This window comes from Zingiber officinale, chromosome 5A (assembly GCF_018446385.1).
Source record: "Zingiber officinale cultivar Zhangliang chromosome 5A, Zo_v1.1, whole genome shotgun sequence".
NCBI lineage: Eukaryota > Viridiplantae > Streptophyta > Magnoliopsida > Zingiberales > Zingiberaceae > Zingiber > Zingiber officinale.
Genome location: NC_055994.1, coordinates 151,159,970 through 151,185,572, shown reverse-complemented (window position 1 = coordinate 151,185,572; position 25,603 = coordinate 151,159,970). Strand labels below are relative to the sequence as shown.

Sequence of the window (25,603 nt, the reverse complement as noted above, 5' to 3'; positions counted from 1 at the left end):
CGTCGGTCGGACGAACGCCCCGGCCTGTGGTCGGTAGACCAGAACATCTTATGACAGCTGTCAAGTCCTATGGCTAGGCCATACTCCAAGTCTGACAACGAGGTGTTCTGTTGTCCCATCGAAGACGTGCTTGGACTGTAGCAGTATGACGTCAGGTAAGCTTTCTGACAGACACATACCGAGGTATGGGCTGCGGACACGTATGCGCCTCGGTGGACGTGCAGGAACTCTTTCACCGCTCTATATAAAGAGCCTTATACTTCGCCGGAGGTACGCGCATTCAACACCTTTGGAGCCACTTCTTTCATTGCTAGCTTGCCTGACTTGAGCGTCGGACGTGCAGGAACTCTTTCACCGCTCTATATAAAGAGCCTTATACTTCGCCGGAGGTACGCGCATTCAACACCTTTGGAGCCACTTCTTTCATTGCTAGCTTGCCTGACTTGAGCGTCGGAGGGTCGCCGCCGGGAACTCCTTCCCGGCCCGACTTCTGTGCAGGTTCGCCGGAGATTCATACGACTAGACGGAGGTCCACATCATCGACTAGGAGAGCGTCATGTGTCCGACGTCCGTTGATTCAGCGATTCAGACAGGATCAAATACAAACATACATAATTCATGAGATCAGTTAACTACGTTTTGCACGAAAATTAGAAATACTACTATTGACATCGATTCGGGATTTAATAATAATGCCAAATAGTAGGATGAGACATTTTTTAGATAAAAATAAATAAACAAAAGAGGGATGCTCGTGATAAAAAAAACCCTTTTAATTGTTTTCACATTATTTTTTGATTGAAAAAATTTATTTTTTAAACGAAATTTGATATTAAAAATTATATTTTATTTTTTTAATAAAATTATGCTCATCCACTTAGAAATTATGTTCTTAATAAATTAAGGACATCTCCTTAAAATTTTAAATGAGTTTTCATTTACGGTCACATATAAAAGTATAAAAATTTATATATTTTTTTAATTATTAAAAAATCTCTTTATAATTTTTTATGAATTTTATATTATTATATTATATTTTTATTTTGAACAATCCACCCACATTATTAATTTTAAGAGAGAAGAATAAATTTGAAATTTCACAACTATTTTTAAAATAAAAACTTCAAAGCTTTTCGAAAATTTAACATTGGAATGCCCTAAGTTCGGTTGTGGGTAGTTAGGACGGTAAAAAAGTCGAGCCGAGCTAAATTTTGGGATGTTCAAAGCTTGTTTGATAAGGTAATCAAGCCGAGCTGAGCTGAGCTTAAAATGAACTAAGGTTTTGAAATGAGTGTTCAAGTTTGACTTGACTTATTTTTTATGACCTTAAACTTGTTTGAAGTTTTACTTGAGCATCGTTCATTTAGATGTTATCAAGCTCAGGGGTGGATCCAGCGAGAGAACGGCATTAGCGATCGTCCCCCTTTGCCAGCAGTGGAACCTCTAGTATTATGGGGTTCCACTGATGGAGATAGAGGATACCACCCCTTGTTGCATGTAAAAATCGCTCATCCATCCTTGAATTCCTGGATCTGCCACTGATCAAGCTCTCAATTCAAGCTTGGCATGAGCTTGGTTTGAGCTTGACTTGAGATTGGTTTGTCATTTAGATGTTATCAAGCTCTCAATTCAAGTTTGTTTGATTGTTTGAAACTTTTAGTTGTTTGATTGATTATTAAGTTTGATATTTTAAATTTATTTATTATTTTATTTTATTGTTTATTTAGTATATTGAAAAAAGTTGTATTAATGCATATGGTTCATGAACATTGTTCATGAACGTTGTTCACGAACGTTAACGAGCTGAACACATATGTGTTCAAGTTTTTTTATTTAGCTTAACGAGTTGTTCAAGTTTGTTTGTTTAACTAATTATATATATATTGAACGAACATAAACAAGCTCTTAGAGCATCCACATCAGATACCCTATTCAAAAATTTTACCTTTAGTTTTGGATAGGGTAACTAAAAAATCTTTACATCAGTTATCCTATCGATTCCCTAAATTATGCATTTATGAACAGTACTTATTTAAATTTAGGGAATGGACCATTCCCTAAACATTATAGCGGAGAGAGAATAAACAGGGAAGTTGATATATGATGTATTAAAAAATAAATATCTAAATTTAATAAAGTAATTTTTTTACTCTAAATTATGTATTTTGGATAGGGGAGTTGATGTGGATGATCTTACCAAACCGAATACTAAATTTATTCATGAAAGTTTGGTTCAGTTACCGCCCTATGGATAGTCATATCCATTGATGAAGATAGTCAACTCTTCTCATCCGCACGATCTGAATCGTACGGCGTTGAACAAACAGAATAAGCCATCCGGTGTGGCGATCTCGTCCATTCGCTTTTATGGATATTTGATTCGCCTGCGATCGCAAAAAGTTTGCTGCGACGCCGCCTTCGAGTTGGCTTCGATTCCCCCGACCCTCGCAGGAGTAAAAAATGAAGTCAGTGCTCCGCCTCCCCCAATCCCGAGAGCGAGAGAGAGAGAGGGGGGACGAAAAAGCGTAGCTAGGTAGCGGCTCAATCCCAGGTCCCGAGAATTCACGCGGCCGGAGCCTGCCTCGCCGCCTCAGACGTCTCTTTCCGCGTAGCGTAGATTATAGTGAAGAGTGGCCAGACCGGGGGCCGAGGCGGCGATCGATCTGATCAGGGAATTGGGGAAGTTGATGTGAAGGCGGTGCAGCGATGGCCACGCATCGGGCTGCGCTCACGGTGGGTCCAGCGATGGATCTGCCGATAATGCACGACAGTGATCGGTACGAGCTGGTGAAGGACATCGGGTCGGGGAACTTCGGGATCGCCAGGCTGATGCGGGACAAGCAGACCAAGGAGCTCGTCGCTGTCAAGTACATCGAGAGAGGCGAGAAGGTCGGTCTATTATTGATAAGGTTTCGTTTTATTCGTCTTTATCCGTTGAAAAATCTCATCTTCACTGGAATTTTTAGCTGGTTATGTGATTTTAGAAAGTTTTTATTTGATAGGATTTTGTTGGATTAAAAATCGTGTCAATATCGTCAAATCCTTTGACCTCCTTTCTCATAAAAATCATAGTTTTGCTAAATTGATGGTACATGATTCTAGTTCTGGTGAATTATATCCTCATTTCGTAATGTCCTGCCTGCTTAGCAGTTGCATGGCTTGGAAATTTCTTATCTGGCTTAACATGTTTAGATTCTGCGTCTTGTATTTCAGTCGATTATGATGGTATTGCTTTTATGATGCTGTAAGCCTGATTATTATGTTTTCGTCCATGATAGTGATCTATGCTCTTTCTTGGCATAAGCGTAACTTCATGACAGAGATACATAATCACCCTAGGCTTGGCATGTTCAGGGTTTCCCTTTTAAATTTGTTGGATAGTCTTCCTTTTTGTACAATTTTCATTCTCAAGTTTTATGAATTACGTTTGTTTTTTATGTGTATCTGGAGGGACATGGAATCGTAGATCAGTCTTTATCGTGGTTATGATTGTTTGGTCTAAGAATTCACCAGGTCAAGTAGCAGATATAAAGCGAGTCTGTTATATTCTTTCCCAGCATGCTTGACATTTTGATATCTGTTATTTGATGTGGTTTGCATCTTGGAGAATTTTCAAAAATAGCTTTCTTTGAAGAGAAAAGGGACAAACTTCACCTGAGTAGTGATGATAGCAAGCTTCGATTCCAAGAACTTTATGCAACACCGCCATGGTGCTTTCTGTTTGTAGGCTATCTTCTACCTTCATGATATTTATCATTTTGGGTCCCTTACTTGATTTATCACCTAACTGATATGGCTCGAAACGCCGGCTGGACAGTATTTGATTGGTTGGGAGTTTTTAACGGGACTGAACTCCTTTTTGTTAGTTGCTTTGTATTTAGCTTGATTAGCTTCAGGTTATGACCACAACATTTGAAGATAACTATGGGCACAATAACCTTCCTTTTCTGATGCTGGCAATGGCATGATTGGTTTTCTTTCTATGTATTCAGATAGATGAAAATGTTAAAAGAGAGATAATTAACCATCGGTTGTTGAGGCATCCTAATATAATCAGATTTAAAGAGGTAAGTTCATGTCTGAAGATATCATTCACTTGTTTTGTTAGAAAATGTAATTGTTCTTTTTGCCTTCTCTGCTACAAATCCTTCTTAGGTTATTTTAACTCCTACCCATTTGGCGATTGTCATGGAATATGCTTCTGGTGGTGAACTTTTTGAAAGAATTTGTAATGCAGGACGCTTCAGTGAGGATGAGGTTTTATATTACTAAAACTTATATAATTCACATATATCACTTCATCATAAATTGGTGATGACTTTTGCCTCTTCTTGAAGGCGCGATTTTTCTTCCAGCAACTTATATCTGGAGTTAGCTACTGTCACTCAATGGTAAAACGAAACTATTTTCAAGTTCAGTGGTCATGTATTCAGCTTAGCTGATTTGTGTTCTCTTTATTGTAAAGCAAGTATGCCACCGTGATTTGAAGCTTGAAAACACTTTGTTAGATGGAAGTGTTGCTCCTCGTTTGAAGATATGTGATTTTGGATATTCCAAGGTATAAATTAGTATTTGGTTATTTTATACTAGTTTAAGGAGAAAAAAAATATTCAGATTCATCGCATGATCTTGTTTTGCCTCTGTTGCTGATGTTCCGTATTTTCAGTCGTCTGTTCTGCACTCACAACCAAAATCCACTGTGGGAACTCCTGCATATATTGCTCCTGAAGTGCTACTCAAGAAAGAATATGATGGCAAGGTAAGTTTTCCTATGTGCATGCTGTACTTGTGAATCCTGTAGTTAATTAGATACCTAAATCCAGTGCACAAAGCAGCCAAATTAATTAGCTGGATCAACTGAACGAGATCCACTGTGAAAAAGTTGTATATTGTGTCATCCCATTTATATTGATTCCATCATGTCGCTTTGCATCCAGAAGTTATATTTGACATGCACATAGATATGTTGGCTCTTTTAGATGATTTGCTTTTGTCTGAGATTTCAAGAATGTCATGCTAGACCACTTAATCTTTGCTCATTGCATAACATTAAACTGTGCTTCACTCATTCCTCGCTGCTCAACTTTTTTAAAGCAAGAACCATATGTGGGTGATTTCCTAGTTCACTGACAGCCATATGATTGGTAGCTTTTGGGTGTATTTGGAGGGAGGAATTTGAAGAGAGGAAGGGATTCCCTATCGAATTGAAGGCTCTGCAAAATTGTAAAAATGGCAGCCTTGTAACGAAATGAAACATCAACTTAACATTCTGATTGTGAGGTCTGGAACTGTAAGCAAAATATTTGTTGCAAACAATGAGCATAACAGTAGAATATTTGTTGCTGAAGTCATAATCCTTTGCTTTCTCACAATAACTCACCCCCAAAGATAGAATTCGTTTACGAGTGCCCTATATATGCTCGAGTGGTGCATCTAGAGTTTGACTATTTTTGACTGATCTCTAGGCACAGTATTCTTTTTGATTTCTTCACTCGTAGAAAATCTCGTTATATCAATTTTTTTTTGTCGGTCATATTCTGTTGCGTCATAATTGCCTTCATTTATGTAGCTTCTTTTTGTTAGCTACTATCCTCATTCACATAGCTTTTGTGCCTTCTAACATTGCTAAGAATTTATGTAGATAGCTGATGTGTGGTCTTGTGGTGTCACTTTATATGTAATGTTGGTCGGAGCATATCCCTTTGAAGACCCAGAGGAACCTAAAAATTTCCGAAAGACGATAGAGGTGAAAATCATTTGCAAGTTACCGGATGAATACTGCATATGCATCATCTTATAAATTGTGGTATACTGTGCAGCGCATACTGAGTGTTCAATATTCGATTCCTGACAGCATTTCCATATCTCCAGAATGTCAACACTTGATCTCGAGTATCTTCGTTGCAAATCCTGCTATGGTAAGCTCGTCGACAAGTAATAGTAACAATTTGTTGTTAACCACAAATTTTTAGTTGTTTCACAAGAGTAAACACACAGATTTTCACTTCGATACTGACATCTACATTCTTTCTTAGAGTATTTTATCTGTTGAAGTTACCTGTTTCGTTATTTTCTCATCAATGATCACTAAATGTTGACGATCATTCACTACGGATCCATAATTGCAGAGAATTACGATTCCTGATATATGTAACCACGGGTGGTTCTTGAAGAATCTTCCGGCTGATCTGATGGATGACACCACAATGAGCAACCAGTATGAGGAGCCTGACCAACCGATGCAAAGCAGCGACGAGATAATGCAGATCTTGGCAGAGGCAACGATCCCTGCAGTTGGTACTAGTGGACTCAACCAGCACCTTTTTGGTAGTCTTGATCTTGACGATGATGATATGGAGAGTTTCGACTCCGATCCAGACCTTGACATTGAAAGCAGCGGGGAAATGATCTACGCTATGTAAATATCTTTGTTGTCATGACACTGAGGAATTCCATTTTCAGCTAAATTAGCCAACAAGATGTGGCTGGCCTGTTTGCTGATATGGAGAGGTGAATCCTTATTAGTCTTTCCTTGGATGTTAATGGACCTGTATTAAGTTAAAAACAACTTTAATTCTATAAATTGTGTATTTTATAGCTTAACATGCGAATCAAAGTTATATTTAGGACAAAAAAATAAAAAGGGCGCTCCATTTTAGGCTAAATAACTTTCAACCCTCTTGTGTTTTTCATCCAAAAGTAGTTTGTCCTCCTATATTTAAAAATGACACTTAGCTCCCCTATATTTTAAAGAAAAAAGAAAAAATAATAATAAATGATCAAAATAACTCTTACTTTTATTTAAATGTTAAAATTATGACTAAATAATTTTAAGTCCCTTTTATTTCCCATCCAAGATTTTTTTTTTTTTATATTTCTTTTGTTTCTATAAATATGAGGTTACCCTTATTTTTGTATTGATGTAATTTTGTCACACCAACACTTCATTGCTGTTTTATTGTATGTCACATTTGATAATGAGAAAGAGATTTTTAATTATGAACTTTATTCCATCTTTATTTGATTTTGGTTCATTAATTTAAAATTTTGATTTTTTTTAATTTGATAAGGGTGGTGGAATGAATTTTTTTAATAGTTATTTCTTTTAGAGTTGCTGCTTATCTATTGTTTATACCGGTGTATGTATAAATTTTGTGAGAATTTTTTTAGGAACAAGTGAAATTTTTGACCTATATATCAATCATGTTTGGTTAAGATTAAACTTTCAATCATTATGTGAGATTTTTTATTTTTTACTTTTCTTTTTGTCTAAAAATCTAAGGTTATCTTAAATAAGGATGTTTCAGTTAGAATAATTTTAACATTTAGAATAGTAAAGAAGTTATTTTGATCATTTACTATTTTTTTTCTTTAAAACATAGAGGGCTAAGTGTCATTTTTTAAATAAGGGGGAAACTACTTTTGGATGAAAAATAAAAGGGGTTTAAAGTTATTTAGCCATAATTTAACATTTAAATAGCAAAGTAAGAGTTATTTTGGTCATTTATTATTTTCTTATCTTTTTTCTTTAAAACATAGGGGAACTAAGTGTCATTTTTTAAATATAGGGGGGGGGACAAACTGCTTTTGAAAGGAAAACATAAGGGGGTTTAAAGTTATTTAGCCTCCATTTTATTGAAATCATAAAAGGCCGTCTTATCTCACCCCATCCACCTCCCTTGTAAAATGACATTGTTGTCCTCTAGTACCTGTTTAACATTATTATCTTCTACCATTGGATTCCATTAGCTAGTTGTATGAATAAGACAATTTTATATTTTGTAGCTATGATTTTGTAATTACTATGATAGCTATAGCCGTTATAGTAACTATTATAACATAAATGTTGTTGAACAAGACGCGTTTGTGTTGTAACAGTTACGGTTTCATAATTACTATAATATAAATATTGTTGAACAAGATAAGTTTATGTTGTTATGAGAACAAGATATGTTTATGTTGTGACATAAGTGCTACAATGTTAATATTGTTGAATAAATAAGCTTTATAGTAGTTATGATTTTATAACTATTACCATCTAAATATTGTTAAATAGGTTAAATTTACTTAATATTGCATTTAATACATCTGATAGGAAATAATATGTCAATCATTTATTTAAAGGCGGCCCTATTATTTTAAGGGGCAATGGGATTCAATGTCCTTTTGATTAAAAATAATAAAGGAGCTCCACCTTATTGATTCTAAAAAAAAGGGCGCTCCATCAATTTTTGCCTTGATATTTATATACCAATTCCATTCAATTTGATCTTTAGAAAATTGATATAAGCGTTCAGTTTGATATACCATTCGATTATATTTATATAACAATTCTATTCAACTTGTTGCAAGCAAACAGTGTACAGGGAAGTATATAAAAGGAGAAATCTTAAAGGTGCTTGTGATTGATGTTGGAAACACACTATGGCAGTTGAATGAAAATATATTCGCAATTCACAAAACAATCCAACAAGACTTTCGATGGCCTTTAGACTTTTGGAATGGGAAAAAGTTCACTTATTCAACAATAAGCAGGAAGCAGTTGTAGTTCCTCCTGGTCTTCCAGTAAATGGCACGTTCTATGCGATTGCGATTCGTATCGGCAAAATCCTTATCTATGAAAGGAAGCTGATCCTAGATCCTTAAGTACCTGCAAACATTTCAACAAAATTTCAGTGACAATCACAACGACTGACCAAATGTACAAGAACATGCTTGGAATAACTGATAACAAAGATTGAATAACTGGTGTATGTCTTCATCATAGTAACTTTAGATTGAACCAAAGTCTACATATCATCTGCTAATGAAGATTTGAACAGAAACAGCTGAGAAGATCTGTGACAACAGAATCCCTAAAGAACCAACATAGCATGGAATTAAGGCACAAGTAATTATCAATTATAATACAAGTCCATTGGATCATTATGCCTTGAGTTCTTGCATCTTAGTTTGTGTTCAACCAGTTGATGTGCTAAAGTATAGTTAAGCTAACTTAGCTCCAATTGGCATATAGATACTCTAGCTCGGAAATATCATGAATTTTATACACAGAACATGGAACTAAAAGAGATTGCTTGTTGCCCAATACAATATGTGAACATAATGATGAATCTGATCCCACAATCGTGTTACTACTCTACTGAAAACAATGGAACTCCTAGTTGAGGTGGTAAGGTTTTGAGACCAACAGTCTCCTTAGTCCATATGGAAGAAATTGACTATTTTATGATGTGTGGCAAAATTAAATATCTCAATCATGCTGACAAGTTTTTGGAATAAACTTAATAATATGAACTGACGGTAGATATGAGTGTGTATATTTCACAACTCTTAGGAAACTCAAATTATGAAGTATCATATTTATGAAATGAGTCCATAGAAGTCATAGAGAAGCAAACAGGAGGTTTACCAAATCAACTCTGATTATGTTTTAGTTAGTTGCTCCAAGAAGTACTGTTGTTGCCCGAAAGCTTAATATAAAGAGCCTATCACAAGAAGAGACCTAGATAATGCCTTTGAACAAGAATATGATTTCTACCTCCACTAAGTCGATGCACAATCATGTTATCGCTCTTTCGTTGTTCACTCAATACATCACAAACTATCATAAATCAACAAAAGTTGAGCTTAAGTGGGGTAAAGATAACAGCATATTACTAACAAAACCAATCTTACACTGTTCGATATCAGGAAGCAATGTCTAGTGTTTGAAATACCGAATTGAAACGAAGATGGCAGTTAATTGTGACATTATTGAGAACAAATGTCAGATAAAAACAGACCTAATCAAATTAAACAAAAATTTGTAAGAAAGTGACAGGAAACTGTTTCTTGAAAGATCGAATTCAATTTCAAGTATTTTTCTCTCCAGGACAAGTCTTCTAATTGTCATAGTGAGAGAATCAGTTAGGATTACAGACAGAATGCCGCTCCATCTCTTGTATCAACCATCTTTTCCATTTTTCCCCAATCAAATCTCAATTGCATGTTCTTCCCAGTTCCCGCCTTCCCGGAGGGAAAATGTATGCACGGTAGAGAATCATGAAATACATTTAGAACAGAAATCTGAGATATCATAATCCAATGATCACTATGCAGCAAAAAGATTCCATTTTTCGCAAGAACTTCGCATACTTGAGCATCGAGATGACTAGCTACCGATCTTGACCAGTGCGACGGAAGGTACCCTGTGAGAGCTCACAGCATGCTCTCGCGGCGCTGGCCGACCGGTGGGAGGAGAGTCGAGGGGTGGCCATCGCGCTGTAAAGCGGAAGGAACGATTGCGCGCACCCGATTTCCTCCATGGATCTACGACGCGTTGCGACACAGGGGATCAGAAGGACGGGAGATAAGATTGAAAAAGGGCGAGGGTTTATGGTTTATAGGGGTTACCGGGGAGAGGCAGCGGAGAACCGGCGTCGTTGGAGGGGGGAGGTGGCAGGAAGAGGCCGAGAGGACGAGGAACGTGCGGCAGCGAGCAATATTCTCGTCATCGAACCACGCCACGACATTTCGATGGTTCCAAGTGCGGCGGCGGAGGCGGCGGCGAGAGGCGAGAGGCGAGGCGAGAGGCGAGAGGCGTGTAGGGTAGAAAGGGCGGCGAGAGGGTAGAATCCGATCTAGTTAGATTCTTCTGTTTTGTTTTCTTAAAAAAATTGCAAAATTTTCATTACGCGCTTAATTTCTATTTTATTTTGCAAAACACCCCTAATTTTAAAAGTTCCCAAAACGCTTCCTTTTTTTTATTACTTTAATGATTATTGGAAAAAAAAAGACTACTATTTTTTAAAAAACAATTAGAATAAAAATATTATTAAAATAAGAATATCTTTGATTAAAAAATATATAATATGATGCTCTTATAGTCCTCCTAGTCCGTAAAAAACGGAGTACACGATTTACCCTCCCATTGCATAGTTGAAGTAGCCAATCACAAGTCGGCAAAAAGAGGATTGCGTGCATTTCAGTACTTATAAAAGAAAAATATTTATCTCAACTTTCTTAAAATTCAAACTTTAGCCTAAGTTAAGTTGACGTTTATACGCTGGCCACAAAACTTTACCGATAGGGACAGCAGCCAGTCTCAAAGCAGGACTCTATATCGTAATCAAAGGCGGATCCAGAGGGGACGGTGTCGACCGTCACCCCTCCTTCCAGTGGTAAAATTTTTAGTATTATAGAATTTCATCGATAGAGATAGAGGATATCATCCCTTGTTCCATGTGAAAATATCCCTTTATGATTGAATTTCTGGATCTGTCACTGATCGTAATCTTTGATTTGCTTCTAGATCAAGAGATGAGATTTTATGTCTCGAAAATAACATGTCCCGTGTCCCCTTATCGTTCGGACGGTTATGACATTCTCGTAATATACATTATATTCTTGAGATGTGATTTAATTCGTCCGATCAACGAGGGATAAGGGGACACGGGGAGTCGGGGGCATGTCATTTTCAGGACAGAGGATTTCATCTCCTAGATAGGGGTTATTAATAAATAAGATTCTATAAACTCTACTTATATAATCTATGGGTCCATAAAATGTCACTTATGAATAAAATGATTCATCTTTTAGATCATATTTTACCGTCAAGAGGATCCTACCTCGTCACAAAGAGTGAGAGAGAATAAAAGGATTAGTTGTTTTGATAAACTTGTATTAGTGATGGTAAAAAGATGAATATGCTCGCTCAATATCTCATCAATTTGTCCCAGGATTAATACAAAAAGATAAATTATGAACGACTATTAATCTTTGAAATAGTGACTAGATCACTAAGACACGGGAGACATTTACGTGGGTGGGGTCGTTCATTCCTGGGAGAGATTATCCTTTATCTCGGATCTCTCTCCCCTCCCTTTCCGTGGCCCAGGCGGATCATAATCCTTCGATCTGCAGCTACAATTTCGTCCCCAGCGCCCAATGCCACACATCTGGGTCTTCCACCTTCCCAAAAATCCCACCTTTTTCTGGGACGAATAACTCGGACGCTTCTGCGGCACTGCTGTGCTTGGGCTCGCCTTGTAGCCCTTCTGGATTTGGCGCCGGCGCGCCGCACTGGATGGGTTGGCGGTTTCGACGATGCTGAATCCGCTGCGGCGGCGCTGCTGAGATGGATGAGAGGGAGCGGTGATGTTGGACTTGGAGGTGGTAATTGGTTTTGTTTAGTAGTTTTTGTTTGTTTTTTTTTTTTTTTGAGATTCTTGAGGTTCTGTTTTGTTGTTTTCGATTTTGCTTTCCGATGAGGGCTTGAGGACTCTACTCCAGTTTAATTTCTTTTCTAAATAAAGCAATTTTGGCTGGAGAAAGCGAAATGTGCTGTTGGTTTGTTGGGATTCAATCTATTGGCGTCGGGTTTTCAAGTTTCTTGACTTTAGATGAAAACAAAATCCATTTACCTAATTGCCAATTCAAAGAAAAAGGACTCTTTCATCTTCTTATTCCTTTACATTCTTTACACAGTATTTGCAATTAGGTTGACGGTCTCCGTTGTGGAATCGAACTTCTTCGTTAAGTCTACATGCATCTTTTATGAGCTGATATGATTCTGTGCAACTGGAAATCTGAGATTTCTTCTGCTTAGAATGGTCAAGAGTATGTTACTGACTAGATTGAGTGTCTTTTTCTTCAGTATCAGATCCGATATTATCCATTTTGAAGCCTAAAGTTGAATTCGACTTCGAAAAACACACTTCATTTTGGATGGCTTGCCTGAAACAATCGCCACATGACAATTGCTGCAGTGATGTGGAGCCAGTCTCCATGTACTTTATGATTTAATCAGAATCATAACCAATTTGCAGAAGCTTGTTCCTTTCATGATTGGTAATTCTACATGTCTCACCTTGTGAAGCTACAATCTGATAATAGAAAAACCTTTTGAACTACGTCTTCCTATAGGCATAGCATTAGCACTCTTGGCTTTTTAGTGAGTCACCTAATTTGTTATGAAATGTGTGAATCTGATGAAAGAAATCAAATAAAAGTTGGATTTAGTACCAGTAAATTTGCATAACTTGTCTGCTTGCTCAAGTTGGCATGAAACTACAGATGCAGAGAGGATTAATAAGCTTCTACTTTCACCCTTTCTATTAAACTTTTACAACTGAAACTTTATAACTAAGTGTTTTTTTACTATACAACAACAACAACAACAACCAAGCCTTTTCCCACTAGGTGGAGTCGGCTGTATGAATCCTTTTATGTCATTGAGCTCTATCTCCTATTATATCATCATCTATATTTAAATAAATTTTATCTTGTTTTATTGTTGCTAACCAAGTCTTTTTTGGTCTTCCTCGTTTTATATGCATGTTTATCATAGTTTCACATCGCCTAACTGGAGCATTTATTGGTCGTCTAAGTACATGTCCGTACCATCTTAAACGTGTCTCTCTGAGTTTTTCCTCAATAGATGCAACTCCTACTTTCTCTCTAATGCTCTCATTTCTTATTTTGTCCATCCTCGTATGTCCACACATCCACCTTAACATCCTCATCTCTGCAACTCTCATCTTCTGCTCATGTGCTCGAGTCATAGTCCAACATTCAGCTCCATATAACATAGCAGGTCTAACTGCGGTTTTATAGAACTTACCTTTAAGTTTAAGAGGTACTTTACGGTCACATAAAACACTCGACGCTCCCCTCCATTTCACCCATCCTGCTTGTATTCTATGTAAGACATCTCTCTCAATCCCTCCATCATTTTGTAAAAATGATCCTAAATATTTAAATCTCTCGGTTCCAGGCAACTCGTCCTCTCCTATCTTAACAATTGTTTCATTACTTCTAATATTGCTAAACTTAAATTCCATATATTCCGTCTTTAATCTACTAAGCTTAAAACCTTTCCCTTCTAGTGTTTCTCTCCAAGATTCTAGCTTAGCATTTACTCCTTCACGTGTCTCATCTTCCAAAATAATATCATCTGCAAAGAACATGCACCACGGTACTGTGTCTTGAATGTGTGCAGTGAGTTCGTCCATAATTAATGTAAAAAGATAGGGACTTAGAGCTGATCCTTGATATAACCCTATCTTTATTGGAAATGCTTCAGTTACTCCGCCTGAAGTCTTTACTCTGGTCGTTACATCCTCATACATATCCTTAATTAGTTCAATATATGTTATGCTAACACCTCTCTTTTCTAAAATTCTCCATATAATTTCTCTTGGGACTCTATCATATGCCTTTTTTAAGTCAATGAATACCATGTGTAGATCTTGTTTTTGCTCCCGATATTTTTCAATTAATTGTCTAAGAAGATGTATAGCTTCTATTGTCGACCTTCCAGGCATGAACGCAAATTGATTTTCTGTCACTATGGTCTCCTTCCTTAATCTTTTTTCTATTACTTTTTCCCAAAGTTTCATAGTATGACTCATTAGTTTAATACCCCTATAGTTTGCACAATTTTGTACGTCTCCCTTATTCTTATATAAGGGAACTAGAGTACTTATCCTCCATTGATCAGACATTTTTTTCGTTTTCAATATCATGTTAAATAATTTTATAAGTCATTCAATACCTTGTTTCCCTAAGCACTTCCATACCTCTATCAGAATATCATCTGGTCCAACGGCTTTTCCATTGTGCATCTCATTTAAAGCTTGTTTTACTTCTGAAGTTTGAATTCCACGATAAAAATTAAAATTTCGATACTCATTTGACCTAATTAAATTACCTAAGTTAAGTTGGTCTCCTAAACCTTCATTAAAAAGTTGATGAAAATACCTCTTCCACCGCTTTTTTATTTCTCCATCGCTTACTAATACCCTATTACATTCATCTTTAATACATTTTATTTGGCTAAGATCTCTTGTTTTTCTTTCTCTCACTTTAACTATTCTATAGATGTCTTTTTCCCCTTCTTTTGTATCCAATTTTTGATATAACCGTTCAAAAGTTTTATTTTTTGCTTCACTCACTACTTTCTTAGCTTCTTTCTTGGCTATTGTATATTTTTTTAAATTTTCCTCGTTCTTACAAATATATAATTCCTTATAAGTTATTCGTTTTTCCTTTACTTTCTCTTGTACTTTTTCATTCCACCACCAAGATTCTTTACTTAGCGGTGCATGCCCCTTTGACTCACCGAGGACACTCTTAGCTACTATTTTCAACTTTGATGTCATCTTATCCCATGTTGTATTAGAGTCATCGTATATTTCACCTAATGCTTGTACTTCTACCTTCTCTTTAAATATATGTTGCTTCCCATCCTTTAACTTCCACCACTTAATTCTAGGAATTGTATATATTTTCTTTCTATTGATACTATGTTTGAGGCGTATATCCAACACTACTACCCTATGTTGGGTAGTTAAGCTTTCTCCAGGGATGACTTTGCAATCTTTACAAATCTTTCTATCCTTCTTCCTAACCATAAGAAAGTCAATTTGCAATTTATTATTCCCACTTTTGAATGTGACTAAGTGTTCTTCTCTTTTCTTAAAAAACGTATTAGCTAATATAAGGTCATATGCTATCGCAAAATCTAATATAGTTTTCCCTTCCTCATTCCTCGTTCCAAACCCATAACTCCCATGTACTTTCTCATATTCCTCATTTTTTACTCCGACATGCCCATTTAGATCACCTCCTATTAAAATCCTTTCATTTGGTGGAATATTTTGTAATATTTCATCTAAGTCCTCCCAAAACCTTAATTTGGTAGCTTCATCTAATCCTACTTGTGGTGCATATACGTTAATTATGTTCATAGTTTCTTTCGCCACTATTATCTTAAGGGTTATAATTCTATCCCCTTTTCTAACTACTCCTACAACTTCATCCTTTAACAAACTATCTACAATAATACCCACTCCATTTCTTGCTTTACTCTTTCCAGTATACCATAACTTAAAACCCGAGTTCTCTATTATCTTTGCCTTCTCACCTGTCCATTTTGTCTCTTGTACACATAAAATATTAATTTTTCTCCTAATCATCATATCTACTACCTCCATTGATTTACTAGTGAGGGTTCTTATGTTCCATGTTCCAAATATTAGATTATTAGTTTTCCTATCATATTTGTTCTTATCTAACCTATGGTGTGAGAACTCTTGCCTATTTAACACTACACCCAAGTTCTCATGGAGATGTAGCGGTCCTTGCTGACCCTGTAACGCGAACTCTTGCATATTTATCACTACACCTGAGTTCTGGAGATGTAGCGGTCCTTGCCGACACGTTACAGTCGGACCCTGCAACGCGTTCCTTCCGGGGAACAACCTAGCATTAGCACAATAGTTTAATGGATTTATTCATGAAATATTTGTCATAGTTTGACGTTGGCTGGCAACCTAACGCAACCCTCCTCCTTTATCCGGGCTTGGGACCGGCCATGACCAGTCATCATGGGCGGAGTTATCATATCCGGGCTTGTTTTTTTACTATATTTTACCAATTTATTTTTGTCACTATAGTACAGTATTGCTCAAAGTAGATATTGTCTTTGTTCAAATTATCTCATTCGTTGAGTTGAGCCTTCGTTCCCTTGCATTTTCTAAGCCAAATATGAATATTACTAGGAATTCTGGTGGACCTATTGTTTGATGGTCTTGAAAATCTAATTGCAGAATGATACATGAATTGCAGTTTCGTTATCTGATTGCTCCTTTTCCTCCTGTTATTGAAATTTTTTTGGTGCAATTCCTTTTTAATGGGCTATTAATGCTATTTCTTATTAGGTTTAGAAATTGCAGGAATGGCAACAAAAATACAAGGAAAAAACTACCTTCCAGGATACTTTTTCCTACATGATGTTAAGGTAGATACCAGTAGCTGGTCTGGTTACTATCGAGATAAACACTCAAGCGTGAATCTCTGCAATGGTTATATAGCAAGATCTGCATTTGGGTTCTCTGAACATGATAAAGAGATGCTAAAACAGACAATGCTTGAACATGAAGTAATATTCCATAAACAGGTAACGGGGTAATTTTCTCCTTGTCCATTAAGTAGACTACTTTTGAAAATTCCTAATGTGATAGGAAATATATTATTTGGAGGTTGTTGAAAGGTTGGATGGTTATGAAACTACAATACCCTTTTAATTAAAGAAAAAATCATGAGTTTGTCTGCCTTGTCACTCGTCTCCTTGTTGTGCTATGACTTATGTTCATTCACTTGTGGTTCAGGTGTATGAACTTCATCGTCTCTATAAAATACAAAAGGACCTAATGACTGAGTTTCAAACTAAAGGCTTTCGCAGATATCCTATTGTTCCAGAAGTATCACATTCAAATCCTTTCACAACTCAAATAGGACAAGAGTGCCCTGAAAAGAAACCACAGATGGCTCACTTTATAGGAAACACCAATCATGGAAAGACACCACTTGCTGGTATTGAGAAGTTCCATTTTAGCTCAAGGAAGGAAGGTAGTGTTCATTCTTCTCCCATCTCATTATTTAATGGAGTTTCTGAAAAGGATGATAAGGAATTATATTACCGGCCTCAGAAAAGGAGGAAGTTTGATCTTCAACTTCCAGCTGATGTGTATATAGACATTGATGATACTGAAGGCTCTAATAAGAAATTTTTTTCTGAACTTTCTTATAGTGCTAAAGATCCCAAGAATGGAGCTTGTTCTCTCTATTTTGAGAATGATGTTAAGCTAAGTCTAGGGAGTACTCATAAAGAAGACCATAATGTGGTGAACTCACCAATACATACCAACATGTCAACCGACATAGTCGATTTAAATGCACCTACAAACGATGTTGATTTTGAAGGTCCTTCAGATTCAGCATCTGTACAATTTCTTGGTTCGAGGATGCAAAGCCAATGGAATAAGCTGCACCATTCATCTGTGAGATCGTATACTAGTATCAGTGATGGCCGTGGTGATCAGCTGACTACATCAGATTATTTGTATACAGATGTTGACCGAAAAAGAGGATGGCCTGGTAATGGCATTCATCTCCTAAAATTATTTACTCGTGATATTATTTACTTAATCTAAACTCTAAGCCCTAATATGAATAATTTCGGTTTCTATCAATTTTAAAGAATCACTATGTTGTATTATCTTCAGTGCTGTTCCTAATTATGTTTTTGATAAATGGCTTTCTAAAATAAACTGTGTATGAGTAGATTTAGTATCTTCTCCTAGTCCATCCTTGTGGGCATACTAAAATTTTGTTGCAACAAATATGAACTTTGAAACATAATCATTAAACACTAGTGCATTGTGTCTTGTAATAGTTGTGGAATGTTTATTGAGCATTATTTCTTGATTTTATTTTATTTTTTTGGATAAAAGAGATGAATCAGGATATCAGCAAGGATCATGTTCAATTAATGCAAAAGTTGAAAATGAAACATGAAGCATGCTCATGTCTGTTTTTAAACTGCTTTCTTAGAGAATATTGAGATATTGAATGAATATTATAATCTTTCCTCCAATATTTGGGTTAGTTATGTTTTCTACCTGATTCAAACTTCAGTTTCTCATATATGCAGGCAAACATAGGAGTACTACGGATTTTCTTGCTCGAACTTCTGATAATGAGAACATGGAAACATCGCAAGGGGCATTGCCTTTGAACACTAGTACTAGAACTAATGTTATACTTCCATTTGATCACAATTGCCCAGAGATATGGCCTGGGCCAAAGTTATCTGATAGATTCTCAAATTCAATTCTGATGTTTCCTCAAGTGCCTGCTTCAATCAAAGCTAAGGCCGACGTAGTCCGTTGTGCACCTTCGTTTGTTTCATCTTGGAGAAAACCAGTTACAGTTCAATCACTTCCTTCTTTATGCCGGTCATTGAATCATAGTAAGAAGAGTTTGAGTCTCAAGACAGATGATCAAATTCCCATCACTAGTGAGAAGAGGGAGAGCATTTGGCACTTGACTGCCAGTCTTGAACCTGTTACTTTTGTGTCTCATACAAATATACTTCACCATGGCCTTCACAATGATGATAATGAAACTCGTCATAGTAATCTACTAAAGGACCATCAGAATGGTTACCTGAGAAGGGACCTGAAAACCTCAAAGAATATGAACTTAAATGAATCATATCGAGGTGGCATTAAAGGTAAGCATAGTTATCTTGCTGATAACAAATATAGCAAATTGTCAGAGGGGCCTTCTTGGTTTAGCAATGCATCCTTAGACGAATCCAATGTCACAAAGAAGCATGCCTCAAGGGTGGATGTTAGCTTATCTAATGGACACATGCAGCTCGAATCAAGTGCCGATGCTGAAATATTTGGTAGAAAGAACAGGGAAAAGATTAGGAATCAAATTAATCTGAATGTGGAGTTTGCATGTGTAGATGGTCCTATGCCTTTAGAGGAACTCCATGATTGTGAGGTAGTGACTTCATCGCACTCTGCACCAATCTTTGATGCAAAAATGTGTAGCTTAAGTAAGCACAAACAGACAACCTTGAGCAAGAAAGATGGTTCAGAAGAACAGGACCGCTCGGGGGATTCACTTCGACTAGCTGCCCAAAATTTAATTGCTCTCTCTATGGATTGCCATGGTAGCTCGGATGGGATTACTCCAAGCATGTTGGAGCCTTCATCTGACAATCTGTCATGGTTTGCAGAGGTTGTATTCTGCAGTGCAGAAGATCCAAAGCTGATATGTGAGGACAATGGCTTCGATCTCTTTGAGACCACGACTCTAAATCTGAAAGAGGTTAAGACGGATCGATGCTGGCCTAAAGAAAGCGAGAAAAAAGATGAGACAAAAGAGAGAGACAGCACAGGAGCTGCGTCGATGCTTTTCACAAAGCCTCGGCGTGGCCAGGCCAGAAAGAGGAAGCAAAAAAGGGTCTTCCAGAAAGATATCCTTCAAGGCCTTGCATCACTGTCAAGGCATGAAGTGACTGAGGATCTTCAAAATATTGGCGGGATGGTGAAGGCCTCCGGTAAGCCTTGGAAGACAGGCATAACTAGAAGAAACAAATGTCTAAATGGAGCAACATCTCAAACGAGTTATACTGAAATAAGAGATAGCGAAAGGAGTCTGATCGGATGGGGAAAGACCACAAGGCGTTGCCATCGACCGAGATGTCCTCCCGGCACTCTTCCTACTTTGATTTGAAAAGGAGCACTATGCTTTCCAAGAACAAGGTATAGAGGAATTACTTACATAGTGCAGATACACAAGTTACTTGTATTCTTCACTATGGTTTGTCTTTCAATGTACATTCCATAATGGATACTGCATTTATGCACTGAATACTGAGAGCCGCATCTAGTCCGATACGATAACAACTGTTCCATATCAAGTTCGACCCAGCCTGTCCTATGGATTGGGCTAGGCAATGATGGTTGACTCCTAAAGTACAAGAAAGAACTAATCATTTGTTTATCGAATAAGGATGTAGAGCATCCATGCTAGCTTTGCTTCACCAGTATCCAACTTATTTGACTAAGAGGAAAACAAAAGGTTGCAGAAGGAATTGTGTAGCCCATTCATTGCTTCAAGCGTCTCTTTTGCTTATCGATCAATGCACAGATGGATATCATAGATTTCACAATCCAAACCAATGCAATGCCCAGCCATGAATCATTCGCCATCCTCTGCACCAAAATCGGGCTCTGAAGGCTTCGGCAGCACCACCAGATCCCTCACACTCTTACTCCGCTGCCTATAAACTCCCTTCAGTGCATTTTTCGCAAACCGGGATACATAAATGGTTGCACCAATACTAGGTGCAGCAATGTCATCCTCCAGACCCATCAGCTCCTCCCTTCGTTGGAGCTCCATTGCCTTCCTCTTCGAGTACCGCCTCCATGCGACCTGGATGAAGCAAGAGGCCCAAGTCCTCCACTGCTGCGAGTAGAACCGAAATGTGTGCTGCACCTGCCTGCTATGGAGCCTCCTGAACTGGCTTGCCACATACTTCAACTCATCTGCGATCAATGCAAAGGCTTCTACTTCAGTCAAGGCCTGGACAGTCCTGGTGGAGGATGGAAGGCTGGCTCCAGACTTGGGATCCAGAGCCCATGTTAAGAGCTCTTCACCGCAGAAGTCACTCTCCTTGAGGATGCTCCTGTTGAAGAACCCGCTCCGGCCACCATCGGTGGTCACGCTCTCCATCCGACCGCGAATTATGAAGAGCATTTCGTCAACAGGATCACCTTCTCTTATGATGTAACTGTGCTCTGTGTATAGGCTTGTTTTGAGCCTCTCACATATGGCATCGAGCAACCTCTCATCCATGTTGGCAAAGAGAGGCACCTGAGGAAGTAGAGCAAGAGACGATAAGAACATATAGGGAAAGTTTAAGCGAAGTCCGACCATTCACCCCAGATTTTCGATGGTCTTCCTCCATGTATGACACTGGTTTTGTCTGATTACATACCCTCCTGACCAAGCCAAAACAAAGGTGACGCTTGATGTCTCTCCTGAGGTCCTTGGGCAGGATCTGAACCAAGCATTCTTCATCTACTCCTCTGGTTTCTAGCCATTTGTACTGATCGTATCGCCGAACTCGCTCTTGGAGTTCCTGTGGCAGCAAACGATGGTGCATCCACTGCTCCGAGTCGCGCCTTTTCACTCTCATCTCCTCAAGCCTCAGCGTCAGTGACTGAAGATAAGTCTGAAGCAATTGACAGGCAACCGGCAAAGTTAAGAGACTCTAAAACAGATGGCTTTCAAGAAAGCATAGAAATTAATATCAAAGGAAAATCACGTTTGAGATTACCTGCATGTTTCCAATTAGTAGTGCACATAGAATGAGCCCAAATATTGAAAGCGCGATAGAGAACACGATCTCCCCAGGATAAGTACTCGTTACAAGACCCTGACCAAGCGTACTGTTGCAGGCAGAAGAGCTTAGTCGATAGATCCATTGGTTGAATCAAGCAGAAATCAAAGATTTTAGAGAAAAGGAAGTCCCACCTAAGATTTTGCAAGCCCCACCACAAGCAATAGCAAAACTTGGAGAAAAAGTAGTCGGATGAAACAACTCCAGAGGTTAAGCATTGTGTGTAAATTCCATAGTTGAATTCTGTGTTGTCGTCCGAAGCAGAGCAGTGCCGCTCGAGGACATCTTTGCTGGAGTTCTGCCAGTTACTATAACCATCTAGATTCTCATTGCCACAATACAAATAGTGGACTTCACACCCTGTGGTCATGTTGCAAGCTAACTGCCAGCAGTCATCTTCACGGTTGACCGCCAACAAGTACCAGAATGCACCAACTACCTGAAAAATGACTAGTGAATCGAGACTAAGAAAGGTATGAAGAATTTCATAAAAGCAGAAGTAATGACTTACATGACTAGCAAGCATATACCAAAGCAAGTAATAAACTGCTCCAGCCCAGGCAGTTTCGGCAAAGATGCCACCATTCCTTCCCAATTCTGTTGTCAGAGGAATAGATCTAACCAATCTTGGTATATATTGAAACATGACAGTGGAAAGTAATGAATTCTTTGTATCCAACACATCATAATTCTTCGAACCGTGAAGGTGACTCCAAACTACAATCTGTAAACTATCAACAGATTAGGAATGACTGTCATATGTCAAACTATTTTCTCTGGGAAGTTTCGAACCTGAGGAAGTGGTAGCACCGCAACAAAATCAACGATGAAGTAGCGGCTTAAGTACCGCATTGCTATCTGCGCAGGGTCAATCACAAGCTCACCCCGACCGAAAACCCGGGATGATGGAGCAATGTAAGAAGTGCGGAACTGAAGAGCAATACGAACAAGGTAGAATACATCGACAAGGGTTCGCAATGTGGTTGATGTTGCTGCTAATTCACGGTCAATACCGAGGCAATTGGATTCTTCATCAACTACAGGGAGATAGAAGAACAATGCATCCACTGCTACAGATAAGATGCAGGACGCCACAAGCAGCCCGTTCATTTTGAGAAGAAATGGATCCTGGGGATCAAATATTTTCTTCTCAGATGCCTTGAGATCTTCGGAGAAGACTGCTCTGGAAACACCAGAACGTAGAGATCGACCAATTGATATAAGCCCTTCTGATCCTCTTATCACTCCTTTTCTGAAAGATTTCGAAGGGATACGTGACGGGTGACCAAGCCCCTGAATGTGAAACCCAGATTTGTCCATTCTTTCTGGTTCAGAAGCAAAGGAAACTCTTGGACTAGAATCCTCCAACCTAAAGCATAAATGTGTATGCCGCGACTCACAAAATTCATACCACTTTCCAATCCAAAAGGAAACTCAAATGGAGTGAAGTGAAATAACTAAACCTTATAAATTTGTCCTGATTGTAACTGCAATCAAACATCTTGTTCTACTATTATTCCCTAAAAGTAGCAAAGAGGTAGAAAATTGATAGCCAAACATGAAATGCAACAAACAAAAATAATAAGAAAACTAAAAAATGTAATACACATTGTTTCCTCTCCACCAGATTTTCCCAATAAGAATTCCAACAGTTTCAAATTCAAAATTATGAGGAAATAAAAGTTAGGATATATTTTTCTACTCCAAGGGACGTAAAAAACCTATGATGGTGGCAAATCATCACAATCATCATCATCAAACCATGTTTGTAAAATACTTGGAGTCAACTACTCGGATCTCATTCGTCCATTCAGCTCTCCTCAATGCAATAACACTAGTAATTAATATTCATATCAACTCAATCAACTACTATTACATTAACTAAATTTCACCTACTATTTCTATCTCATTCTTGCATTGTAATTTATGTTGCAAATAATCTGCATTTTGCCATTCAAAAAATGAATTAAAATGGAAGGTCGAAGAACTAGGAATTACCTTAGAAACGGAATATGAACACTCGACGATCGACAAATATTGAATTTCCACGAACAGATTAAGGTCGACACTCAATCTCTTCCTCGCCTGCAATTTTGATAGAGAAATAGAAAAAAAAATTACGAAAGAAATGGCTGGAGAGGAAAAATAAAGTAAATATTGAGACAGCGATCTACTCTGATTGTGGTCGGCTAAGAAATAGACTTGTTCGCCGGAGAAACTCGAAGAGAAGCAGAGAGACAATTTCCCTACCGATTGCATTGTTGCCGGTGCAGGAAAGGACGAACGATGACAGATCGATTTAGCAGTTTGAAAATTGATTGAACAAGAGCGGAAAACGGCCATTCAGCTGCTCTCGATCGATCAAGGTCGCGCTTTTGGAGCACTCCCCGGAGTTTGAGGAGAGAGCTCCAAAAGCCCCTTTTTCATCAGAAATTTCTATTAAATAAGTAAAATATGCATTCATTTATAATTTAAAATGATAATAAAAATAATTACGTAAAAAAATAAGAAAGATTATATTATTTTTTAAAAAAAAATCCTTCTAAAAATATTTATTTTATTATATTGATAAAAAAACTATTATAGTAATTAAAAAAATATTTCCAATATTAATTTAAACTATTCCAAAAACTTTGGACTATAAGAAAAACAAATCTTATAACAATTTTAATTAAAATTACTTTATCTTATATTAATTTTGCTCAAAATTATTATAATGATATTAATTTGACGAATAGAAAAGATAATTTTAGACAAATACTGTCCTTTTCACAATAACGAAAATGGATTTTAATTTTGTTCCTAAAATAATTTACTAATTATTACGTAAATAAATTTAAATTTTTTAACTTAATTAATCAATTATGAAAAGCAAAAACAATACACACCATTTAATATTTATAAAAATGTAATATATAAATTCGCTACTCCCTTAAATCTACGTCATCTTCGTCAATGGATAAACTAAACCCATCGACCCTCCTCCTCCCCATCCTCCCCCTCCATATTGGCTTAGAATCGATGAATAACACATCCAAGATACACACTAATATGCAAGAGGAATAGAAAAAAAGAGATTTTTTTTTTTCTCTTGAGAAATCTTAAAATGAGACACTTTAAATACATGAAAGAAAAGAATAATTCAATTAATTAATAGGAAAGATTAACATCATTAAATCATGAAAATAGGAGAGACTAATTCCACTACTTAATCCCTTAAAAATAGGAAAGATGATTAATTCCACTAGTTAAACCCTTAAAACTAGGAAAGATTAATACTACTAATGCAAGTAGAAAAAAAAAGTGACCACTATTTATCATGCCCGGATTATATGCTCACATTACCCCTCCTAATCCTGACATGGTTCTAAGTCATGGACGCTGAGTAGTTGTCGCATGATAGCTAACTTCACTCCTGGCAATGCTTTAGTTAATACATCGACTAGTTGTTCTCCGGTATTAACGAACTCAACCACAATCTGCCCCTTTTCAACGCATTCTCTGATAAAATGAAACCTTATATCTATATGCTTGCTTCGACCATGGAATACCGGATTCTTCATGAGAGCTATGGCAGATTTGTTGTCAACAAAGAAAGTTACCGGCTTTGGCTTTACACCTGTTAATTCGTTGGCAAGGCTCCTCAACCACAAAGCATGGCAAGCCACAGTTGTGGCTGCCATGAACTTTGCCTCACAAGATGAAAGTGTCACTGTCTTCTGCTTCTGTGAGTTCTAGGATACCAAACTTTCATTAAAATAGAAAGTCATTCCACTTGTGTTTTTCCTTCCATCCAGATCGCCGGCCAAATCAGTAGCCGAATACACCAATTTCCTAGGGTCCCTTTATATAAGC

The 25,603-nt window shown here is 37.5% G+C and overlaps 4 protein-coding genes across 11 annotated transcripts; 2 read left to right on the top strand and 2 right to left on the bottom strand.

The window, feature by feature from the left end:
- The first annotated feature begins 2,441 nt into the window (after nucleotides 1-2,441).
- LOC121982500 (serine/threonine-protein kinase SAPK10-like) lies at nucleotides 2,442-6,603 on the top strand. Its single transcript, XM_042535609.1, has 9 exons — nucleotides 2,442-2,889; nucleotides 3,993-4,067; nucleotides 4,156-4,257; nucleotides 4,338-4,391; nucleotides 4,466-4,558; nucleotides 4,667-4,759; nucleotides 5,642-5,746; nucleotides 5,820-5,918; nucleotides 6,129-6,603. The coding sequence occupies exons 1-9, from the start codon at nucleotides 2,707-2,709 to the stop codon at nucleotides 6,420-6,422; spliced, it is 1,098 nt and encodes a 365-aa protein (XP_042391543.1). The 5' UTR covers nucleotides 2,442-2,706; the 3' UTR covers nucleotides 6,423-6,603.
- A 1,768-nt stretch (nucleotides 6,604-8,371) lies between these two features.
- Nucleotides 8,372-10,634, bottom strand: LOC121982499. The gene is made up of 4 exons (XM_042535608.1): nucleotides 10,396-10,634; nucleotides 10,138-10,311; nucleotides 9,924-10,008; nucleotides 8,372-8,650 (listed from the first exon to the last, which is right to left on the bottom strand). Exons 1-2 carry the CDS (start codon nucleotides 10,512-10,514, stop codon nucleotides 10,158-10,160), a joined length of 273 nt encoding a protein of 90 aa, XP_042391542.1. The 5' UTR covers nucleotides 10,515-10,634; the 3' UTR covers nucleotides 8,372-8,650; nucleotides 9,924-10,008; nucleotides 10,138-10,157.
- On the top strand, nucleotides 10,519-20,386 carry LOC121980192. The gene is made up of 5 exons (XM_042532148.1): nucleotides 10,519-10,585; nucleotides 11,770-12,153; nucleotides 16,704-16,942; nucleotides 17,154-17,922; nucleotides 18,479-20,386. The coding sequence occupies exons 1-5, from the start codon at nucleotides 10,519-10,521 to the stop codon at nucleotides 20,074-20,076; spliced, it is 3,057 nt and encodes a 1,018-aa protein (XP_042388082.1). The 3' UTR covers nucleotides 20,077-20,386.
- On the bottom strand, nucleotides 20,320-24,180 carry LOC121982498 (probable cyclic nucleotide-gated ion channel 5). 8 transcript variants are annotated; one of them, XM_042535601.1, is made up of 9 exons: nucleotides 23,923-24,180; nucleotides 23,747-23,833; nucleotides 23,212-23,268; nucleotides 22,541-23,117; nucleotides 22,260-22,472; nucleotides 21,883-22,187; nucleotides 21,686-21,797; nucleotides 21,344-21,580; nucleotides 20,320-21,219 (listed from the first exon to the last, which is right to left on the bottom strand). In XM_042535601.1, exons 3-9 carry the CDS (start codon nucleotides 23,247-23,249, stop codon nucleotides 20,545-20,547), a joined length of 2,157 nt encoding a protein of 718 aa, XP_042391535.1. In that variant the 5' UTR covers nucleotides 23,250-23,268; nucleotides 23,747-23,833; nucleotides 23,923-24,180; the 3' UTR covers nucleotides 20,320-20,544. The 8 variants fall into 8 exon arrangements, with proteins under 8 accessions (XP_042391535.1, XP_042391533.1, XP_042391539.1 ...); XM_042535599.1 differs by having other exon boundaries at nucleotides 21,883-22,472; XM_042535605.1 differs by having other exon boundaries at nucleotides 21,883-22,472; nucleotides 23,212-23,235.
- Nucleotides 24,181-25,603: the final 1,423 nt, after the last annotated feature.